The sequence below is a fragment of the Barbus barbus genome, assembly GCF_936440315.1.
Source record: "Barbus barbus genome assembly, chromosome: 15".
In the NCBI taxonomy this organism is placed as follows: Eukaryota; Metazoa; Chordata; class Actinopteri; order Cypriniformes; family Cyprinidae; genus Barbus; species Barbus barbus.
This window is the reverse complement of record NC_136743.1, coordinates 15,051,152-15,075,051: the sequence shown is the minus strand read 5'-3', so window position 1 is coordinate 15,075,051 and position 23,900 is coordinate 15,051,152. Positions and strand designations below refer to the sequence as shown.

The 23,900-nt window shown below is 36.2% G+C and overlaps 1 protein-coding gene across 2 annotated transcripts in view; it reads left to right on the top strand.

Annotated features, from left to right (window-relative positions):
- Positions 1 to 12,267: 12,267 nt before the first annotated feature.
- Positions 12,268 to 23,900, top strand: part of LOC306880885 (disks large-associated protein 1) — a gene marked incomplete at both ends in the record, with an annotated part of 59,713 nt that continues 48,080 nt past the window's right edge. Inside the window, one exon of one of the 2 annotated variants that reach the window (XM_079434687.1) lies at positions 12,268 to 13,155. In XM_079434687.1, the coding sequence (XP_079290813.1) occupies positions 12,268 to 13,155 (888 nt within the window). Of the gene's footprint in view, positions 13,261 to 23,900 lie in introns of both variants that reach the window. The other variant, XM_079434686.1, reaches the window with a different exon arrangement.

Sequence of the window (23,900 nt, the reverse complement as noted above, 5' to 3'; positions counted from 1 at the left end):
GTACTGCTCTAGTGTCACAATAAAACAGTGTTTTTATTTACTGGCTTCATTATCAAAGTCATCGATATCAAACTCAGAACTGAGTGCTGAATGCAGTGAGTTAATCTGTGGTATGCATTATATAATTATATCAATCAATCAATCAAACTTTATTTATAAATCACTTTAAAAACACCAAAGTGGACCAAAGTACTGTACAGAAAAATAAAACTCATACAAGACATAAAATAAAACTAAAACACATTAAGAGACCATAGAAAAACTAAAATAAATAACCAAATATCAACATCAGGTGTCAAAGGCCAAGGAGAAAAGATGTGTTTTTAGAGACGATTTAAATAAAGACAATGAAGAGGCCTGCCTAATGGGTAGAGGCAAATCATTCCACAATTTAGGAGCTGCCACAGCAAAGGCACTATCCCCTCTAAGCTTATGCTTTGTTTTGGCACATTAAGGAACAGCGGATCAGCTGACCTGAGAGAACGGGTGGGCATGTAAGGGTGTAGCAGCTCAGAAATGTAAAGCCCATTTAGGGGTTTAAAAACAAATAGAAAATTTTTAAATTGAATCCTAAAATGTACGGGCAACCAGTGAAGTGATAATATATTATAATTAATAATATATAATACCAGTGCGGTATTATATTTTATAATTAATAAATTATTTATATAATTAAATATATGTATACATATTTACACGCTTGGGAATTTTATAGAAATTAAAGGTGTGTTCACGCCATATCGTAATTACCGTAATTACGATATACCAACTTGTAAAAGGTGTTCACGTCCTCGTAGAACTCGTAATTTCAATTTGTGAACTGGGAGCTTTCTGAGAGCTACAGCTTGTACCATATTACCGCTGCACCTCACGCGGAACTAGTGAAAAATGGCGGCGCTTGCAAAGAAAGCTATTACTGTTCAAAAAAAGGGAAAATAGATACATATATAGATACTATAATGTACTAAAATATAAAAACATTATGTAAGTGTTCATACTGTTATTATTTTGTTGTTCTCAACATTCTTTCACTCGGGTTCATTTTGTTGACTGTCGATATATAAACGGATAATCCCCAGTCCGAGGACGTGAACAGCATGGAGTTGAACGTAGTGTTCAACTCAAACATAGTTGACGTAGTATTATGCTGCGTTCACGCCATATCGTAATTACGTGATGTGTTGTCATCTCGGAATTACTGTAATTATGATATGGCGTGAACACAGCATAATACTACGTCAAGTCGTGTAATGCTACAAATGATTTATATTTCATGCTATTTTTTAGCTTTCTATTCATCAAAGTATACTCAAAAAACTTATCAATTTCCTCAAAAAATATTAAGCATTGATGATAACAAGAAATGTCTCTTGAGCACCAAATCAGCATATTAGAATGATTTCTGGAGGATCATGTAACACTGAAAACTGGAGTAAAGGCTGCTAAAATAAGTTTTAAAATGTATTATATAAAACAGTTATTTAAAATTGTATTGCTATTTTACAATATTAATCCAAAATTCTGTCATGAAACTCAGATGGCACAGTCCGATAGGTCAAACTCAATCTGACATAATGACATCATCACATGGCGCAGCTGATTGTTCTTTTTTATCAGCAGCCAATGAGCTCACTGCTCAACATTCAAATACTTGGCTAGTGCTCTAGCAGTTGCAGTGTGCTTCAGAAACCCTCCACCTTCCCCAGCTCCACCTGCTACAGGGTGATTCATGTATACTAGGGGGGTTATTATTATATGTGCAGCAGCAGTATTTATTACATGCCCACAGCAGCATGTCTGTGAATGTATTGGCAGTAGCAAGTCTCAGTACTTGCTCTGCCACAGCAGCAGCAGCGTAGCAGATCTGTTCTACCAAGACCAAACACATTAACATTGCCATTTAAGTTACCATGCCAATCCCTCCAAGAGTTGTCACATAACTTTTAACTGTAATTTTGAAAAAAAAAAAAAAAAAAAAAAAAAAAAAAAAAAAAAAAAATATATATATATATATATATATATATATATATATATATATATATATATATATATATATATATATATATATATATATATATATATATATATATATATATAATATACATACATACACACACACACACATATATATATATATATATATATATAGATAATGTGTATGTATGTATATAATATGTATGTGTGTATATATGTGTGTGTGTGTATGTGTATATATGTATGTATGTATGTGTATATATATATATATATATATAGTGCCCTCCATAAGTATTGGAGCAGTAAAGACAAAATTACTCTGTTGGCTGTTGAGTAAAGACATTTGCAAATATGATTAAAAGATGTACAGTATATGAGACAAAACTACAGAATGTCACATTTTATTATTAGCCGTTTCAACACATATATGTTTTACCAAATAAAAAGAACAGCACTTTTAGAGTTCATCCCACTCATTGATGTGAGCATAAGTATTGGGATAGTTGAACATAAGGCAGATATAAAAGATTAAAAGCTATTATTTAGTTGCAGATCCCTTGCGCACAATCACAGCAGTGAGTCTGTAAGCCATAGACATCACCAGACTCTTGGTCTCATCTGTTGAAATGCTTTTCCCAGCCTTTAATGCAGCCAATTCCAATTGTTGCTTGTTTTGGGGAGTTTCTGCCTTTACTCTCCACTTCAGCTGGTGAAATTCATGTTTAAATCGGATTTAAATCTGGAGATTGACTTGGGAAATCTAAGACTTTCCATTTCTTTTCCCTTATAAATTCCTTGACTGAACTAGCAGGGTGTTTTGGGTCATTGTCCTGATGCACTTCCCAATGAATCTGGTAGCATTTTCTTGAATATTGGTAGGCAAGCTGGTTTTGTACCCTTCCAAATTCATTCTGCTACTGTCATCATACATTAAGTCATCAGTAAAGTTGAGAGGGCCTGTTCCAGAGACAGCCATACATGCCCATACCATGACACCACCTCCACCATGCTTTACAGATGAGGCTGTATGCTTGGGATCATTTGCAGTTCCCTTTTTTCTCCACATTTTTGCTTTCCCATCACTTAGATAAAGGTTCATCTTTGTCTCATCGGTCCATAAACACAGCTCCAAAACTCTTCTGGCTCACCTTTGTGCTTTTTTGTAAACTCTAATCTTGCCTTTCTATTTTTGGTGCTGGTCAGAGGTTTGCATCTTGCTGTGTAGCATCTGTAATTCTGTGTCAAAGTCTCCTGAGGACAGTAAATTGTCAGAGCATCACCTCAGCTTTCTGGAAGTTGTTAGTGATTTTACAGACACGTCCTTTAGGGTTCATTTTCACAGCTTTTATGATTTGTCTGTCATCAACTACTGTTGTTTTCTCAGCCGATCAGGTCATTGTTGGTTGCTGGTGTCGATGGTGGTTTTCAAACTCTTGATTTCTCCATGCCCTTTGTTTTTGCTAGAGCTCTAACTGACTTCCTCTTTTCGTTTAGCATCCAAATTGCTTGCTTTTCTCTCAAAGTCAGCTCCCTCATCTTCATCCTGGTTTGTGTGTGTCATCATCGAATGCAAGATTCAGAATGCAGAAGTAATGGATATACATAACTGATACGACACATTCCCTGCTTTTAATATCTGAAGAATTAATGCAACAGGACACAGCTGATCACTTAGAAAGATCTGTGAGGCAACTGTTCCAATACTTGTGCTCACATCAATGAGTGGGATGAACTCTAAAAGTGCTGTTCTTTTTATTTGGTAAAACATGTATGTGTTGAAATGGCTAATAATAAAATGTGACACTGTAGTTTTGTCTCATATCCATCCTTTAATTATATTTGTAAATGTCTTGACTCCACAGCCAACAGAGCAATTTTGTCTTTACTGTTCCAATACTTTTGGAGGGCACTGTATATATATTCCAATACTGTATATATATATATATATATATATATATATATATATATATTCCAATACTTTTGGAGGGCACACTATACGGAATACGGAAAGTATTCAGACCCCCTTAAATTTTTCACTCTTTGTTATATTGCAGCCATTTGCTAAAATAATTTAAGTTCGTTTTTTCCCTCATTAATGTTCACACAGCACCCCATATTGACAGAAAAACACAGAATCGTTGACATTTTTGCAGATTTATTAAAAAAGAAAAACTGAAATATCACATGGTCCTAAGTATTCAGACCCTTTGCTCAGTATTTAGTAGAAGCACCCTTTTGATCTAATACAGCCATGAGTCTTTTGGGGTAAGATGCAACAAGTTTTTCACACCTGGATTTGGGGATCCTCTGCCATTCCTCCTTGCAGATCCTCATCAGTTCTGTCAGGTTGGATGGTAAACGTTGGTGGACAGCCATTTTTAGGTCTCTCCAGAGATGCTCAATTGGCTTTAAGTCAGGGCTCTGGCTGGGCCATTCAAGAACAGTCACGGAGTTATTGTGAAGCCACTCCTTCGTTATTTTAGCTGTGTGCTTAGGGTCATTGTCTTGTTGGAAGGTAAACCTTCGGCCCAGTCTGAGGTCCTGAGCACTCTGGAGAAGGTTTTCGTCCAGGATATCCCTGTACTTGGCCGCATTCATCTTTCCTTCGATTGCAACCAGTCGTCCTGTCCCTGCAGCTGAAAAACACCCCCACAGCATGATGCTGCCACCACCATGCTTCACTGTTGGGACTGTATTGGACAGGTGATGAGCAGTGCCTGGTTTTCTCCACACATACCGCTTAGAATTAAGGCCAAAAAGTTCTATCTTGGTCTCATCAGACCAGAGAATCAGAGGCTTCCGTAACTTTCTCCCATCTCCCGACTGCATCTCTGGAGGTTAGCCACAGTGATATTTTGGTTCTTCTTTACCTCTCTCACCAAGGCTCTTCTCCCCCGATAGCTCAGTTTGGCCGGACGGCCAGCTCTAAGAAGGGTTCTGGTCGTCCCAAACGTCATCCATTTAAGGATTATGGATGCCACTGTGCTCTTAGGAACCTTTAGTACAGCAGACATTTTTTTGTAACCTTGGCCAGATCTGTGCCTTCCACAATTCTGTCTCTGAACTCTTCAGGCAGTTCCTTTTGACCTCATGATTCTCATTTGCTCTGACATGCACTGTGAGCTGTAAGGTCTTATATAGACAGGTGTGTGGCTTTCCTAATCAAGTCCAGTCAGTATAATCAAACACAGCTGGACTCAAATGAAGGTGTAGAACCATCTCAAGGATGATCAGAAGAAATGGACAGCACCGGAGTTAAATATATGAGTGTCACAGCAAAGGGTCTGAATACTTAGGACCATGTGATATTTCAGTTTTTCTTTTTTAATAAATCTTCAAAAATGTCAACAATTCTGTGTTTTTCTGTCAATATGGGGTGCTGTGTGTACATTAATGAGGAAAAAAATGAACTTAAATGATTTTAGCAAATGGCTGCAATATAACAAAGAGTGAAAAATTTAAGGGGGTCTGAATACTTTCCGTACCCACTGTATATTGAAAGTGACGCATTCATTTATCCCACACACTGTGAACACACACCCGGAGCAGTGATTTATGTTGCGGCGCACGGGAGCAGTTGGGGGTTCGGTGCCTTGCTCAGGGGCACCTCGGTCATGGTATTGAGGGTAGAGAGAGCGATGGTTATTCACTCCCACCACCGACAATCCCTGCTGGTCCTGAGACTCGAACCCACGACCTTTGGGTTACGAGTCTGACTCTGTAACCTTTAGGCCACGACTTCCCCATATATATATATATATATATATATATATATGTATATATATATGTATGTGTATGTGTATATATATATGTATGTGTATATTATGAGGTGCCAAACAGGAAATAATTATATAAGAATCTGAATATATAGATATACGTCTGAATATATAAATGTAAATTGTGAATATATAGAAGTAAACCTGAATATATAGTTATAAGTCTGAATATATAGAAGTCTGAATATATATAGAAGTAAATCTGAATATATAAATGTAAATTGCGAATATATATTTATAAGTCTGAATATATAGAAGTAAATCTGAATATATAAATGTAAATTGCGAATATATATTTATAAGTCTGAATGTATAGAAGTAAATCTGAATATATAGCAGTAAATTGCGAATATATAGAAGTAAATCTGAATATATAAATGTAAATTGCGAATATATAGAAGTAAATGTGAATTTATAGCAGTAAATTGCGAATATATAGAAGTAAATCTGAATTTATAGTAGTAAATTGCGAATATATAGAAGTAAATCTGAATATATAAATGTAAATTGTGAATATAAAGTTATAGTTATGGATATATAAGTGTAAATTGTGTGTGTATATATTAGTAAATCAGAATATATAAATGCAAATCTGAATATATGTTTATTGTCTACATCTAAATAAATATATCTTTATTATCAGGCATGTCAAAAGACTATGGAAGCCCGTTTCCGCCAATGAATAAAAAATAAAACAAGGTAATTGCGACTTTTTATCTCGCAAATTCTGAGATATAAACTCGCAATTCTGACTTTATAACTCGCAATTCTTAGATATAAACTCGCAATTCTGACTTTATAACTCGCAATTCTGAGATATAAACTCGCAATTCTGACTTTATAACTCGCAATTCTGAGATATAAACTCGCAATCCTGACTTTATAACTCGCAATTCTGAGATATAAACTTGCATTTCTGACTTTTTTTCTCAGAATTCTGACTTTTTTTCCTCGCAATTCTGACTTTTTTTCTCACAATTGCGAGTTTATATCTCACAACTCTGACTTTCTCGCACCATAGCAAACCACTCTCCGTGTAAGGCTTTTGGACGCGGTTGGACAGTACCATTACTGCCGGGCTTTCAGACACAACATTCTTAATTTCTTTAAAGTTCTGAGTTTGAGGCAGCTTCTATCACGTTATTTTAATAACAGCTGTCAAGTAAAGCGCGTATTATTGTAACACGAGAGTGGATATATATGAATGCACGCAGGTGGATTTCCTTCACTTTCCATAAAGCCCGCTTTCATCTCTATGTTCTTGCTATAGAATTATCTTATCTCCTGTATTTAATGTTGTAAGATATCAAGCAAGACATCCCCAATGAAAATTATAAATAAATTATAAATAAATGAAAATTATTTAGTCAATTATATATGAAGAGTTCAGATGCAAAAGCTTAAATGCCATCTGAAATTCTCTTCTAAAATTAGTATTTTTCATTTATATTCAATTATTTTAATTTAACCCTCTGATGGTTTAGATCTCTGTACCCTATAGTTTTTTTGGGGGGTCTCCAGAGACCCCAGACAATAACATTTAATTTTGTAACAAGATAATAGTTTTTTTTTTTTTAAATGTAATTTTACTCTGTTTGTTAATGTTTTTACTCAACATTTATGCAGTTTTTGGAGGATTTATGATATCTTTTAAATTTCTATAAATAAATAAATATTTAAATTACAAATTTACAAAAAAACAGCATTTGATGTAAAATTCACTTTATAAAAGGCCCAGATTTCTAACTTTCATTCATGGGGATAACATGGATCATTTTAAATGATTTAATGTAACATTTATACCCATTTTTTTGGAAAATGCAGTTTTAAAATAAAGAAAATCACTTTAACCACTAGATGGCCATAGAGCTCCACTATATGCTATTTGCTATTTGAGAGACATGAAAGATATCTTTTCACAAGTTGGATTCAGTTGGATTCATATCTAAATATTATAAAATCACAATTATAACAAAAATAAAATATTTTTTGTCAAAGTTTAGTATTTTTTGTACTGAAAACCCCCCAGTTTTTCAATAATGTTACATTATGATTAGAATCAAACTAATAGAATGATTAGAGTCTTAAGATTTTATCATTTATTTCAATTATCTATTTTTGTGCCACTTTTTTTGTGCCAATTCTGTCGATGTGTTCTGCGTTGTTTCTGATTTTGATGATGAATTTTGTCTATTTTGATTGCGGGGTCTCCAGAGACCCCGAAAGCCACGAGTGTCACAAATTTTGTCACGCTAACATAAAAACAGATATCATTCCAATTATTATTTTTTTGTAGATCTAGAAAGTGTTGAGAGCCATAGAAGGTTTCATACCATTTGGACAAAGGGAACATTTTTTAAAAATTGAGCAAAAGTCATTTGGGGTAAAAAAAGACCCCGTAAACAATCAGAGGGTTTTAATGACAATGAAAAGAACCTGTACCTGAGAAAAATGCTCATTTTAGAATAACATTTCAGATGGCACTTAGAGGCTTTTGCATCTGAACTCTTCATATATAATTGACTAAATAATAATAATAATAATAAAAAAAAACTTATTTCAAATTAATGAATCCTTAATTTATTTATAATTTTCATTGGGGATGTCTTGCTTGATATCTTACAACATTAAATACAGGAGATAAGATAATTCTATAGCAAGAACATAGAGATGAAAGCGGGCTTTATGGAAAGTGAAGGAAATCCACCTGCGTGCATTCATATATATCCACTCTAGTGTTACAATAATACGCGCTTTACTTGACAGCTGTTATTAAAATAACGTGATAGAAGCTGCCTCAAACTCAGAACTTTAAAGAAATTAAGAATGTTGTGTCTGAAAGCCCGGCAGTAATGGTACTGTCCAACCGCGTCCAAAAGCCTTACACGGAGAGTGGTTTGCTATGGTGCGAGAAAGTCAGAGTTGTGAGATATAAACTCGCAATTGTGAGAAAAAAAGTCAGAATTGCGAGGAAAAAAAGTCAGAATTCTGAGAAAAAAAGTCAGAAATGCGAGTTTATATCTCAGAATTGCGAGTTATAAAGTCAGGATTGCGAGTTTATATCTCAGAATTGCGAGTTATAAAGTCAGAATTGCGAGTTTATATCTCAGAATTGCGAGTTATAAAGTCAGAATTGCGAGTTTATATCTCAGAATTGCGAGTTATAAAGTCAGGATTGCGAGTTTATATCTCAGAATTGCGAGTTATAAAGTCAGGATTGCGAGTTTATATCTCAGAATTGCGAGTTATAAAGTCAGAATTGCGAGATAAAAAGTCGCAATTACCTTGTTTTATTTTTTATTCATTGGCGGAAACGGGCTTCCATAGTCTTTTGACATGCCTGATAATAAAGATATATTTATTTAGATGTAGACAATAAACATATATTCAGATTTGCATTTATATATTCTGATTTACTAATATATACACACACAATTTACACTTATATATCCATAACTATAACTTTATATTCACAATTTACATTTATATATTCAGATTTACTTCTATATATTCGCAATTTACTTCTATAAATTCAGATTTACTTCTATATATTCGCAATTTACTGCTATAAATTCAGATTTACTTCTATATATTCGCAATTTACTGCTATAAATTCAGATTTACTTCTATATATTCGCAATTTACATTTATATATTCAGATTTACTTCTATATATTCGCAATTTACTACTATAAATTCAGATTTACTTCTATATATTCGCAATTTACTGCTATAAATTCAGATTTACTTCTATATATTCGCAATTTACATTTATATATTCAGATTTACTTCTATATATTCGCAATTTACTACTATAAATTCAGATTTACTTCTATATATTCGCAATTTACTGCTATAAATTCAGATTTACTTCTATATATTCGCAATTTACATTTATATATTCAGATTTACTTCTATATATTCGCAATTTACTGCTATATATTCAGATTTACTTCTATACATTCAGACTTATAAATATATATTCGCAATTTACATTTATATATTCAGATTTACTTCTATATATTCAGACTTATAAATATATATTCGCAATTTACATTTATATATTCAGATTTACTTCTATATATATTCAGACTTACTTCTATATATTCGGACTTATAACTATATATTCAGACTTACTTCTATATATTCGGACTTATAACTATATATTCAGGTTTACTTCTATATATTCGGACTTATAACTATATATTCAGGTTTACTTCTATATATTCGGACTTATAACTATATATTCAGGTTTACTTCTATATATTCACAATTTACATTTATATATTCAGACGTATATCTATATATTCAGATTCTTATATAATTATTTCCTGTTTGGCACCTCATAGTATATATATATATGTATATATATATACACATATATATATATATATATATATATATATATATATATACACATACATATATATATATATATATGTATGTGTATATATATATGTATATATATATATGTATGTGTGTGTGTGTGTATATATATGTGTGTGTATGTATGTATGTATGTATGTATGTATGTATGTATGTATGTATCTGGAAATAGTTATGTATACAGTTTGAGCTATAGATGATGTGTATCTGGTTGATGCCTGTTGTTATGAATAGGATAGGTGATGTTAACACGACAGTGAAGGACATTCACAGCACCAGTGTGAACCCCAGTGCTTCAATTGGCTGTCTAAAGATTTGCTGTAAATGAGCTCCTCTCTTCCTGTTTGTGTATGTGTGATATGAGTGTGTGGCATGTAGGTGTTTGAGATCTGTGGCTTTGCACTCCAAGCTGCAACAGCCCCCTCCCATTAGACTGTCACAAGGCCCAATAATAACCTCTCTAATAACAGGGTTGGCTCTCTCTCGCTCTCTCTGCTCCTCTCTTTCTCTCTGTCGTGGAACAATTGTTCTTCTTCATATCCAACGTCACGCAATTAGTGTGGCTGAAAGAGGATATGCTAACCATCTGCAGTTAGCCACATTTGGCTGTATGCCTTACAAAAAGACCAAAATTGGGATTACGATGTAGTTCACATGAGGGATTCAGTCACATCACCTATCTGACGAAGGGGTTTATCCCAGCTAATTTTTGCTTACAATAGATATCCTTACGGATAAAAAGGACAATCAGTCTTGATTTTTGTGAACTTAGTTCAAGCAATTACTGAGTGTGAGCTTTCCAAGAGGAGCCTTTATGAAAGCCTGGGCTCTGACAACATCTGAAAAGACATCGGTATAAAAAGGAAATTGAGATTTTCTCAAATCAGAGGCTCTAGGAGTAATGATCAGGCTTCACGCTGAAATAGTGCCCCAGTAGATGTAGCGCTGCCCCTGTGTCCCATTAGGCTCAACTCAACTCAACTATTTTATATCGTCTATCTATCATCTGAATCTTAGCTTTCTTCCCCTTCCTGTAAGAAGAACAGAAAAGTATGTCAAGACTTCTCAGCCTTGAATAATCCTTTCAAGTACTGTCAGACAAAAAAAGCCTGACTGTTGCTGGGTAATGTCAAACACAGATGTTCATTGAACTAACAGGGTATTTGATCAGATCAGCTCTGCTTGGTTAGGTTTGAGTACATATTATTTTGTGCAAAGTGGTTGTGGTTCCACTTTGCAAAGGACAAGACCTTTTATTGAACTGTTTGCTGCTGGTGAAGGGGTTAAAGGGATAGTTCACCCAAAAATGACAATTCACCCTCATGTCGTTCCAAACCCGTAAGACTTTAGTTTATCTTCGGAACACAAATTAAGATATTTTACATTAAACCAGAGAGCATTCTGACCCTCCAGACAGAAAGGACACGTTCAAGGCCCAGAAAGGTACTAAGGACAGTATTCTTGTATCTTCATAAAATTAAGGTTGAACCACTGATATCACATGGACGACGTCCTTACTACCTTGCTGGGCCTTGAACGTGGTAGATCCGTTGCTGTATGGAGGGTCAGAAAGCTCTTGGATTTGATCAAAAATATCTTAATTTGTGTTCTGAAGTTGAAAGCAGGTCTTACAGGTTTGGAACGACATGAGGGTGAGTAATTACCAACAAAATTTAAATTTTTGGGTGAACTATCCCTTTAATGAATACTACGAGTGTCCAAGATAAATAAAAGGAAAAATCTTTAAAAACATTACATTCATGTTGATTTCATATGATTTATATGAAACTTAACTTTTACTTGATTTAATTAATAAATAAATATTATTATGTTTTGGGGGAGTCACACCACATTTTGATATTATTCATGGAATTTTAATTCAGAATTTAATTCAGAGATCAGGGAAAATTCAAGTCATTATGTCTGAATTATATTTTTAAATAAAGATCTAGGCAAAAAAAGAAATAGTATCCTATTATTGACCCACATAGCCAAAAAACATGAGAACATTCGCACAGAATGCTCACGGTCAATTATGTCTTTCTATGTATTCCCTGCAGACCGTCAGGTCACTTTGGAGCCGTACTGTGCGTGGATGCCTCTGACCCTCGCTGGATGATTCCATCTCTGTGATGAAAGGCTTATCCAGCAGCCGCAGCCACCACCACGTGGTGACCTGTGACCCCTCTTTTGACTCCATGGGTCACCACTTGGACCAGAAGCCCTACCTCATCAGCCAGATCGACAACCCCCACCAGGTCGACCACTCTTACTACTCCCAGAGAAGCCCCTACCAGCCCGACTGCGTGGTGCCTTACGGGACCTTCCCCCGCCGACACTACAGCTCTCAGCACGAGCTGAAGGATGAGACCGCTGTGGTTCCCTACACCGGGGGAGGGGTTTCAACCAACAAGGGCCAACAGCGTCTCCCCGTCGCCCTTTTGGATCAGTTCGACCGGCAACTCCCAGTGCCTCGGGACGGCTATCACACGCTGCAATACAAGCGTGCCGCTGCAGCCTTGGAGCAACGGAGCGACAGCCCTGGCCGAATCCGTCACCTGGTGCACTCAGTTCAGAAGCTCTTCACCAAGTCCCACTCACTAGAGGGCCCACACCATGGTCACGCCCACGGCAAGGGCAGCATCAACGGAGGCAAAGCCAGCCCTGACGGAGAACCCCCTGCTATTCGGCACCGCAAGCGCAGCAAAAGCCGGGAGCGCTGCAAGTCGGCTGAACCCAAGAACAGGACACCACCTTCTGGCTACTGGAGCTCGGATGAATTGGAACGCGAGGCCTGCCTGTTTCACCATGGACCACCGGGTGTCATGACCATGGGCCGTCACCCGGATAAGTCACAGTCGCAGTACTTCTTGGAAGCCTACAACACCATCAATGACCAGGCACTTAAAAACTCCCGCAGCAGCAATGATTTGGGCAAGTGCTCGACGTGCACGAGCATCCCGCTGAGCGTGGACGCTTCACAGCTCGTGAAGAAGAGCTCGTGGTCGTCCTCTCTCACGGTGAGCAGAGCACGTCAAGTCTACCAGAAGGCCTCGGTAAATGTAGATAAGGCTCTAGTGAAAGCAGAGGCTTGTCAGCAGGAGCGCTCATGCCAATTCTTGCAGGTATGCAAATTGCCTTTCGATTCTCCCCTACACCCACATGCTCACCTAACCCACCTCCACCTTTCCACCACCCCTCCTCTTCCTCCTCCACCACTGGAGAGAGCCTCCAGTTTTGATTTGAGTTCTGCCGAGAAGTAAGTGCAACCCACTAGCTGCCTTACTTTCTGTTTAGCTGACAAGCATCTGTTTGGATCCATTTGATCTCTGACTAGTATTATTTCCCTCTCTAAACCTAAAAATCTAATTTTTTACCAATATTTTTACTAAGTTCTTATTTTGTTGGGTTCTGTGTGAGTTTGTATGTGTGTGTGTGTGTGTGTGTTGTGTGTCTGTGTCTGTGTAGGTGGTGGGATTGGATGGAGCAGACTGGATGAGCGCTGTTCTTGTGGATGTGTATGAAGAGGATAGACTCCATCCTTAAATGGTGTCATGAACCGTTAAATCCTAGTTTAGCATACCGTTTGCAGATTAGCCTGCTTGCTTGACCTTAGTCTTGCGTAGCCAGACCTTCTGACTGACCGCTGGCATGGCGTTATTTTACTGCCAAATGACGAGAGCGCTCAAACTTTGTCTTGTGCACTCGCACATCTCTCCGTGCTCTTGCGCTAGATATTAATTCTTTTCACACCTGGATTAAACGTCAAAAGTTATCAACCAATCAGATTTTTCTACGACTGACCCGATGAAAATACTAGGCCTAAGAGAAGAGGGAACTGATCCTGGAATTTCTCTACAATTTAATAATATTTAGTCATATCAAATTTATATTAGAAATGGCTAGGAATTGGGTGCTTGGATGATTTATATATAAAAAAAAAAAAATAGTTTGTCTAATCGTTTGGTCAAACCCCTCTGAGCGATTTATCTAAACGAACAAACAAACAAAAAAGTATATGATTCTTAAAGTTCCTGTGGCCATACGTGTATTGTGTACTTGGGTTGAAATAAATAAATATACATATATATATATATATATACATACATACATACATATCTTCTGATTTAAGACAGAACTAGGGTCAGGTGCACTATTTCCTAAATAGCCTACTTAAGATGTGGAGACCAAATATAACATTATAATGAATTGATTATATTTGTGATAACATCGCTACATTAGATTCTATGGGTTTAATGCATTTGCAGACCATGTCATTACCATAACTGTCATATAACTATATTCACTGTTTTAGATGAGAGTGCCATTGAATGTGTTGCTAATATGAAGAGTTTTCATTAAAAGAAAATCTAGCTAAAATCAGAACTAAAAAAAAAAAAAGGATTTAAAAAAAATAAACAAACAGATAAATAAAAAAAAACTCCCAATAAATGTCCAAACAATGATTCTGTCAGAGCATTTAGTGTGTTATGATATCATCGTTTACAACTATTTTTGCATCTGATGTTGTTTGATAGGATTTGTTACTTACTATTGCCAACAACTGAGAATTAATTGCAATGATTTTAAATTCAGTTGAGATATCTGACATAATATGACATAACACTGAGCTTTTATATGAAGTCTTTAGAGGCATGGGCTGTTTTTAGATAAATCGAGGGGTTTGACCAACCATAGTTGGACAGAGGTCATTTATACAAATCATCCAAGCACCTAATTTCTAGCCATTTCAAATATACATTTGATTAACACTGTTAAATATTATTAAACTGGAAAGAAATTAAAGATCCTTCTTTGATTGTCAAAATATTTCACAGAAAAGAACAAAATACAAACATAAAAGATATAAAGTAAATCAAAGTAGCCTACAATAACCAGTGTGTTAAACCAAAAATGCAACAATTAAAAAAATCAAGGAAAGGCTCTAATGAAGAAATCTGTTTCAAGATATTTTTTAAAAGTGCATGATGATAACTTTTGACAATGTTTAATTCAGGTGCGAAAATAATTAATCTTCATATATATATATATATATTTATTTCATCCCAAGTACAAAAAACATGTATGGCCTCATGAACTTTAAGAATCATATACTTTTTTGTTTGTTTGTTTACATAAATCGCTCAGAGGGGTTTGACCAAACGATTAGACAAACTAGGTTGTTTTTTTTATATAAAAATCATCCAAGCACCCGATTCCTAGCGATTTCTAATATACATTTGATATGATTAAATATTATTAAATTGTAAAAACATTCCAGGATCAGTTCCCTCTTCACTTAGGCCTGGTATTTTCATCGGGTCAGTCGTAGAACAATTTGATTGGTTGATAACTTTTGACGTTTAATCCAGGTGTGAAAAGAATGAATATCTAGAGCAAGAGCACGGAGAGATGTGCGAGTGCACAGGACAAAGTTTGAGCACGCACACACACACTTGAGCGAGAGGAGAGACACGTTCTGAGTGCGCACACTCTCTCTGCGCGAGAGCAGCTTATATCCAAGAACCTGTGTCCGGTTTTGTGCGAGAGCAAAGGTAATCCGCGTTATATTAATCTAGTTTCGCGCTACAGAAATGCGCTCTCAACATTTGGCAGTAAAATAACGCTATAGCTGATGGTCTGGGAACTTTGGCCGCTTTGAATGGCCAAGGCCCATCCAAGAGGCCATATGACTGACAGGTAAAGCAACCAATCACGTTTCATTTTGTTCCGCGTCATGTTTAGGGGTGTGGAAATGTCGCCACAATAACAGACCTGTGTGTAAAACTCTCGGACATATAAACTTAAAAATTTTCACATACTTTTGAAAATCCAGCGTTTAGTTGATCCTGACAAGCGCTCATTATAAACACAACGGCTTTCTTCTTTCGTGAGAGGGTTTTTGTTTCCAGGCGGAACATTAAAGAACGCGACACACACGTCTCCTGGAAATCTTGTATAATTCAACCAATCCGATGACGACTTCGAAACTCCTGAAGTGTTTCCAGATAAGAGTGCCATATGCATCAGACGTTCAGCCAACGGTCCGTGAGCGTGATGTCTGAGGTTGAGAGTAGCTTAGCCTGCACTCTATGCAACTGATCTGTGCAAAATTCAGAAGTAAAGAACTGGCTCCCTTTCCATTCATGAGTGTGAATTTAAATTCCACAGGAAGTTGAATTAGAATGACAAGAAGAGCAATTCACTCTAAAATGCAATTCAAAGAAACCATGGACCAAAAAGCTATTTTACTAAAGCTGACTTTTTTTGGTCAAAAATGAACAAAATTTTGTTTTGAGTATATAAGACATCATTGTTCAAAACTGTCTCCTTACCTTACCTCGATTCACACAATAATGATTTTTAATGTGAGGTGTTGTGTCCGATTTCACAGGGAATTAATGTCATTTGTCATTTCGATGCATGGTTATGTCACGTCTGTAAACAGAAAGAAGACCAGGCTACTATATGACGTGTGTGGTTGAAGCGTTATTACAACAGCTGCTTAGTTTTTTAGTCCTTTTAGTATGATTTCACTTTTTTTTACTTTAGTTAGTATGTAATGTTGCTGTTTTAGCTTAAACAACATCTGCAATATACGATGCAAAGGGAGAGATAATTTATTTAACAGAATTCGTTTTAAGGCCTACAACAAACAGCTGGTAGGGACTAGTACCAGCTTTACATAAAAGTCACATAAACCCTGCCCCCGGTAACATGCAACAAAGGGTTATGGTAAGAGGCGTGACATTTTCCGGACAACATACACCAGGCCATTTTAAACACCCTGTTTCCCACCACGATTCAAATTCACTTTTATTTCTGTTCAAATTAAATTCGGATTCAGAATTTAAATTGGGATTTTAAAAGGCATTATAGGTTTTATATGATTTTTGCTTTATCGGGCATTACAAACGACTGCACCCTGGAGTCACCAGCAAATATTCGTGACAGTGGTCCTATAATCTGATTGGAAAAGAATACCTGCCAAAACACACTGTGCTGACACTCTTCACAACAGCACTCTAGCTCTTTTGCTATTGTTTGAGATGTCGGTTTGAGAAGACTGTTTTTTTTGTGTATAATTGTTACATTCTCAGTACTTTTGTCTCTACTGGGCATGTATCAATTATTAGAATGACGGTTAATATTAAGCACTGTGTCAGAAATAAACAACACATTAGTTAGTGTGAGAGAGAACTCACTGTATCTCATATTATTTAAAAGTTTTCCTATTCCTTTTGTACGTAAGGCTGCACAGTCCTCATAGTCCAAGCGAATCACAACACACTTCATAGAACCAGGAAGTCAAGAGACCATTTTTAGAAGAACAGAAGCAGTGTAGAATGAAGGTAAAATATTTGAAAAATAATGAATAAAAAAAAAAATACAAAAACAAGCATGAACACGTTACAGTGCACCCCATAAACACAATCAAGCCTTCAAAAATAACTGATTGACCACCCCTTTAAGTAACTTTTTATGTTTCAAACAGAGATGGCGATATAGAGGCAAAAGTTATATACTGCAGATTTAAAGGGGTCATATGACGTTGCTAAAAAGAACATTATTTTGTGTATTTGGTGTAATGCAATGTGTTTATGCGGTTTAAGGTTAAAAAAACATTATTTTCCACATACTGTACATTATTGCTGCTCCTCTATGCTCCGCCTTTCTGAAATGCATTGATTTTTAAAAAGCTCATCATTCTGAGAAGCGAGGCGTGCTCTGATTGGCCAGCTATCCAGTGCGTTGTGATTGGCAGAATACCTCAAGTGTGAGACCGAAATGTTACTCCCCTTACCGTATTGTGATGTCGTGTCCCGGCGCGACGACACAAAAACAATAAAATCCATTATAAACTAAGCATTTGTTGCATCCAGTGGGGACATAATTACTGATTATAATGACTTATACTGTCTTTTTACTCGCCGCGTTGCATCGCGCCACTTAAACATTACCATGTCTGCATTTGTGATCTGAGAAACGACAAACAACAAGCACTACTCTACACAGCTCAACACTCGCGTTTGAATAGTCAGTAGCAGAAACGTACTTACAGGCTGTGAGTCAGAAGCGTCAGACTGTCCTTGCAAAGTTGGAATTGCTCCACGTTGCTGGTGCAAGCCAGCATTGTAAGCTACTCTTCCAGGTTTAAGAAATAGTCCTCTGTGAAATGCGCTGCACAGTACACACACTCTAATATTTGGGTCGAACTGTTCTGGAACAGTGTTGTAAATGCAACTTAACCACTGATTTCTAGTTGTGTCCTCTTTTGGAAGTCCAAACAAAGTACTTTCACTTTCACAATGAACCACAGCGTCTCCGGGACATGGCACCGGCGGCAGCAACAATACTACAGCGAGAATAATAGTTCTGCCTTCTTTCTTTGCGTAATCATTTGGGCGGTGTTTTACAAATCTTCCCACACCGTGACGTAGACATGTGGGGGCGTGTTTGAATGAGCCGTTTTAGGGGGGCATGGCAGAGTCTTAACTTTTATAAAGAATATCTCTTTGGTTTTGAGACTTTAGTCTTTGCAACTTCAGGGATCTTATCTATGTACAATCAGCTTGTAACACTCCAAAGAGAAAGGAAAACTTGAAATCGCATCATATGACCCCTTTAAATATGTTCAAATGTAGAACTATATATTAAATATATGTAACTGAATGCGTATTTATTTTGGGGGCATTTTAAACACCCTGTTTGCCACCACAATTCACATTTCAATTCTATTCAGTTCTTTTAATTATGTTCAAATTAAATTAGAATTCAGAATTTAAATTAGAATTTTAAAAGGCATTATAGGTTTTATAAGATTTTTGCTTAATCAGGCATTACAAACGACTGCACCCTGGAGTCACCAGCAAATATTCGTGACAGTGGTCCTATAATCTGATTGGAAAAGAATACCTGCCAAAACACACTGTGCTGACACTCTTCACAACAGCACTCTAGCTCTTTTGCTATTGTTTGAGATGTCGGTTTGAGAAGACCTTTTTTTTGTGTATAATTGTTACATTCTCAGTACTTTTGTCTCTACTGGGCATGTATCAATTATTAGAATGACGGTTAATATTAAGCACTGTGTCAGAAATAAACAACACATTAGTTAGTGTGAGAGAGAACTCACTGTTTCTCATATTATTTAAAGTTTTTCCTATTCCTTTTGTACGTAAGGCTGCACAGTCCTCATAGTCCAAGTGAACAGACAAATGAGGTAACCCGTTACGTTATACATGCATTAAACAAGCAAACTAGAGAAGATCTTAAGACCACCTGCAGTGGACTGTGAATCAGAGTTTGCACGTGGGCAGCCACATACTAATTCAGAGGCTAAATTAAGCTGGCAGGATGTCTCACATGTTCTCTATCATGCTCTGTCAATACAAAGAATAATTGGCATCTTTCTTCAGGGCTAAATCTGGACACCAGTTGCCATAGTAACCGTGAGTGACAGGGCATTGCACTGTGTTGTTCTTGTTCTAAAGGTTTGTGGAAAGATGCTTTAGATATTCAGCAAGTTGTGATCTGCTGTCGATATCAAGTTAGAATTATGATGTTGATGTTGTAGACTTTGTAGACCACAAAACCAGTCTTAAGTCGCTGGGGTATATTTGTAGCAATAGCCAAAAATACATTGTTTGGGTAAAAAAAATTTTTTATGCCAAAAATCATTAGGATATTAAGTAATGATCATGTTCCATGAAGATATTTTGTAAATTTCTTACTGTAAATATATCAAAATTTCCTTTTTGATTAGTAATATGCATTGCTAAGAACTTCATTTGGACAGCTTTAAAGGCGATTTTCTCAATATTTAGATTTTTTTGCACCCTCAGATTCCAGATTTTCAAATAGTTTTATCTCTGCCAAATATTGTCCGATCCTAACAAACCATATATCAATGGAAAGTTAATTTATTCATTTATTTTGTAGGATGGTGGTTAGTAGAGTTTTGTGATTGTTCTGTTAAAAATTGTGATTGGGAATTTTCTTTCTGTCTTTCTTTCTTTCTTTCTTTCTTTCTTTCTTTCTTTCTTAAATAAAACTCCATGTTTGATTGTTTTTTGTGTGTTTTTTGTACTTCATGTATCAGTATGACATATAATAATGAAATGAAATAATAAAATTATTATTATTGTAATTCTTATTATATAAAATATTAAACAAATGCTGTTGTAAAAAAATAGAGTATTTAAGAAAAATAACAAAATAAAACTATAATAATAAATTAATATTATACTAAGAACTAATATATATATATATATATATATATATATACAGTGCCCTCCATAAGTATTGGAACAGTAAAGACAAAATTGCTCTGTTGGCTGTGGAGTAAAGACATTTGCAAATATGATTAAAAGATTAATATAAGACAAAACTACAGAATGTCACATTTTATTATTAGCCTTTTCAACACATACATGTTTTACCAAATAAAAAGAACAGCACTTTTAGAGTTCATCCCACTCATTGATGTGAGCATAAGTATTGGGACAGTTGAACATAAGGCAGATATAAAAGATTAAAAGCTATTATTTAGTTGCAGATCCCTTGCGCACAATCACAGCAGTGAGTCTGTGACCCATAGACATCACCAGACTCTTGGTCTCATCTGTTGAAATGCTTTTCCCAGCCTTTAATGCAGCCAATTCCAATTGTTGCTTGTTTTGGGGAGTTTCTGCCTTTACTCTCCTCTTCAGCTGGTGAAATTCATGTTCAATCGGATTTAAATCTGGAGATTGACTTGGGCAATCTAAGACTTTCCATTTCTTTTCCCTTATAAATTCCTTGACTGAATTGGCAGGGTGTTTTGGGTCATTGTCCTGATGCAATATGCAATATGAAGCACTTCCCAATGAATCTGGTGGCATTTTCCTGAATATTGGTAGGCAAGCTGGTTTTGTACCCTTCCAAATTCATTTTGCTACTGTCATCATACATTAAGTCATCAGTAAAGTTGAGAGGGCCTGTTCCAGAGACAGCCATGCATGCCCGTACCATGACACCACCTCCACCATGCTTTACAGATGAGGCTGTATGCTTGGGATCATTTGCAGTTCCCTTTTTTTCTCCACATTTTTGCTTTCCCATCACTTAGATAAAGGTTCATCTTTGTCTCATCGGTCCATAAACACAGCTCCAAAACTCTTCTGGCTCACCTTTGTGCTTTTTTGCAAACTCTAATCTTGCCTTTCTATTTTTGGTGCTGGTCAGAGGTTTGCATCTTGCTGTGTAGCATCTGTAATTCTGTGTCAAAGTCTCCTGAGGACAGTAGATTGTCAGAGCATCACCTCAGCTTTCTGGAAGTTTTAGGATTCATTTTCCTACAGCTTTTATGATTTGTCTGTCATGAACTACTGTTGTTTTCTCAGCCGATCAGGTTGTTGTTGGTTGCTGGTGTCGCTGGTGGTTTCCAAACTGTTGATTTCTCCATGCCCTTTGTTTTTGCTAGAGCTATAACTGACTTTCTCTTTTCTTTTAGCATCCAAATTGCTTGCTTTTCTCTCAAAGTTAGCTCCCTCATCTTCATCGTGGTTTGTGTGTGTCATCATCGAATGCAAGATTCAGAATGCAGAAGTAATGGATATAACTGATATGACACATTCCCTGCTTTTAATATCTGAAGAATTAATGCAACAGGACACAGCTGATCACTTAGATAGACCTATGAGGCAACTGTTCCAATACTTATGCTCACATCAATGAGTGGGATGAACTGTAAAAGTGCTGTTCTTTTTATTTGGTAAAACATGTATGTTTTGAAACAGCTAATAATAATAGTTTGGAGGGCACTGTATATATATATATATATATATATATATATATATATATATATATATATATATATATATATATATATATAATTTTTTTTTTACATATTTTGTATATTAGCACTGTAAAATTAAATGTGCATTAAATCTGACACAAGGCACTCTGAGACACTGAAGACACTAAATCATGTGCTGCACGTGTAAAATAACTCCGTGTCATGCTTCGTTTTGAAACACATAACACATATATTAATGTCATTTAAAATGGATAATTGCCATATGAAAAAAGGCATTTATGTTATTTTGATTAATCACACAGCCCTCGGCGGCTACGATAGCCTCGTTGGCTGTCCTGAGTTTGAGTCCTGGCTCGCAGACCTTTTCCGATCCCGTCCCCCTCTCTCTCTCCCCCACCCCCCACTTCGCTTCCTGTTCACTTACTGTCCTATCGAAATAAAGGCATAGAAAACACTTTAAAAAGCCACACAGCCCTCATCTGGAGAAAGCTCCAGCTGGCAGTCAACATTGCTTACTGCACTTTTAAAAATGTGCTATGGGGCTAGAATAAGCACCTAAAGATATAAACTGAAATTCTGTTAATGGAAGCTCTCATGTGGTACACAGTCTTTCATCCCTTGAAATGATGAAGTGAGGCCCAGTCTGCTGTGAGGACTGAGAGTCTTGTACCCAGGTCTGCTCATCAGGATTTATCCTCATTTTCTGCTCATCAGACTCGACTTGACTAAAGGCTTGTGTGGGTGTTGGTGGTATCTTTGAAGGAAGTTTTTGTGTTTGTCGGGTCTGTGAGCGCGTGTGTGGGCAAAGAACCGGTGTTACTGGAGTCATTCTTCCTCTGACTGCCTTTTATACACTTCCTGACATCAAGGCCAGCCGTTTCCCCAGTAACGCAAGCTCTGTGCTGATTCATATAATCACAGTGAAATTCTTTAAAGTGGGATTTTCTCTCGATGTCAGCTGAGAATCTCTTTCCAAACCTTAAAATGAACCTCCATGCAGAGTGATGCATGCAGCATACCGGCCTGCCACACAGCTGTGCTATTTTTGCATGCTCACATTCTGACACTTCAAATTGATATTTGATTTTTGCATAGAAGCAGTGTTCGAATTTAGCAGGGCTGAATTTTCCCAGATGCACATAATAATAATAATAAAAAAAAATAATAATAATAATAATTGATGATTGCACATTCCGCTTCTCTAAGAAAGACCTAAATTATTTGCAATTATTTCCCTGAAATACTGTGTTTTATAGTGAATTAGTGATTTTAGTTTTTTCATTAATTAATTTAATTACTTTTCCATTTTTATGAGTTATTTAAACAATGGAACTAATACTGTGGTTCCTTGTTGTTATATGATAAGATTACCACAAAGGATTACTGATTTTTGTGAATGTAAGCTCATGCAATTAAAATTCATTATTAGAGTGTATATGTATGTGCTGAACAATCACATTTATAACAAACTGGCAGGTATTTTGGCAACTGGAGTTTACAATGAGTTCAGCCCTTCTTTCAGGTCAAATAATCAAGTGAAACCAACTAAAACTAAAATGATGCCAAGTGAGGCCTTGTTTCTACATCTACTGGCATAGAGTTGTACTTGTGCTTGATTAATTTAAAAAAGGAATAATTTAGCTATGTAATATTGGAAATTGAGCCTTGGTCATTGAGCATACATTTTATAGTGAGACGTCCTAACTAATAAGCATTTTTCAATATACACACACACACACACACACATTATATATACGCTCACCTAAAGGATTATTAGGAACACCATACTAATACTGTGTTTGACCCCCTTTCGCCTTCAGAACTGCCTTAATTCTACGTGGCATTGATTCAACAAGGTGCTGAAAGCATTCTTTAGAAATGTTGGCCCATATTGATAGGATAGCATCTTGCAGTTGATGGAGATTTGTGGGATGCACATCCAGGGCACGAAGCTCCCGTTCCACC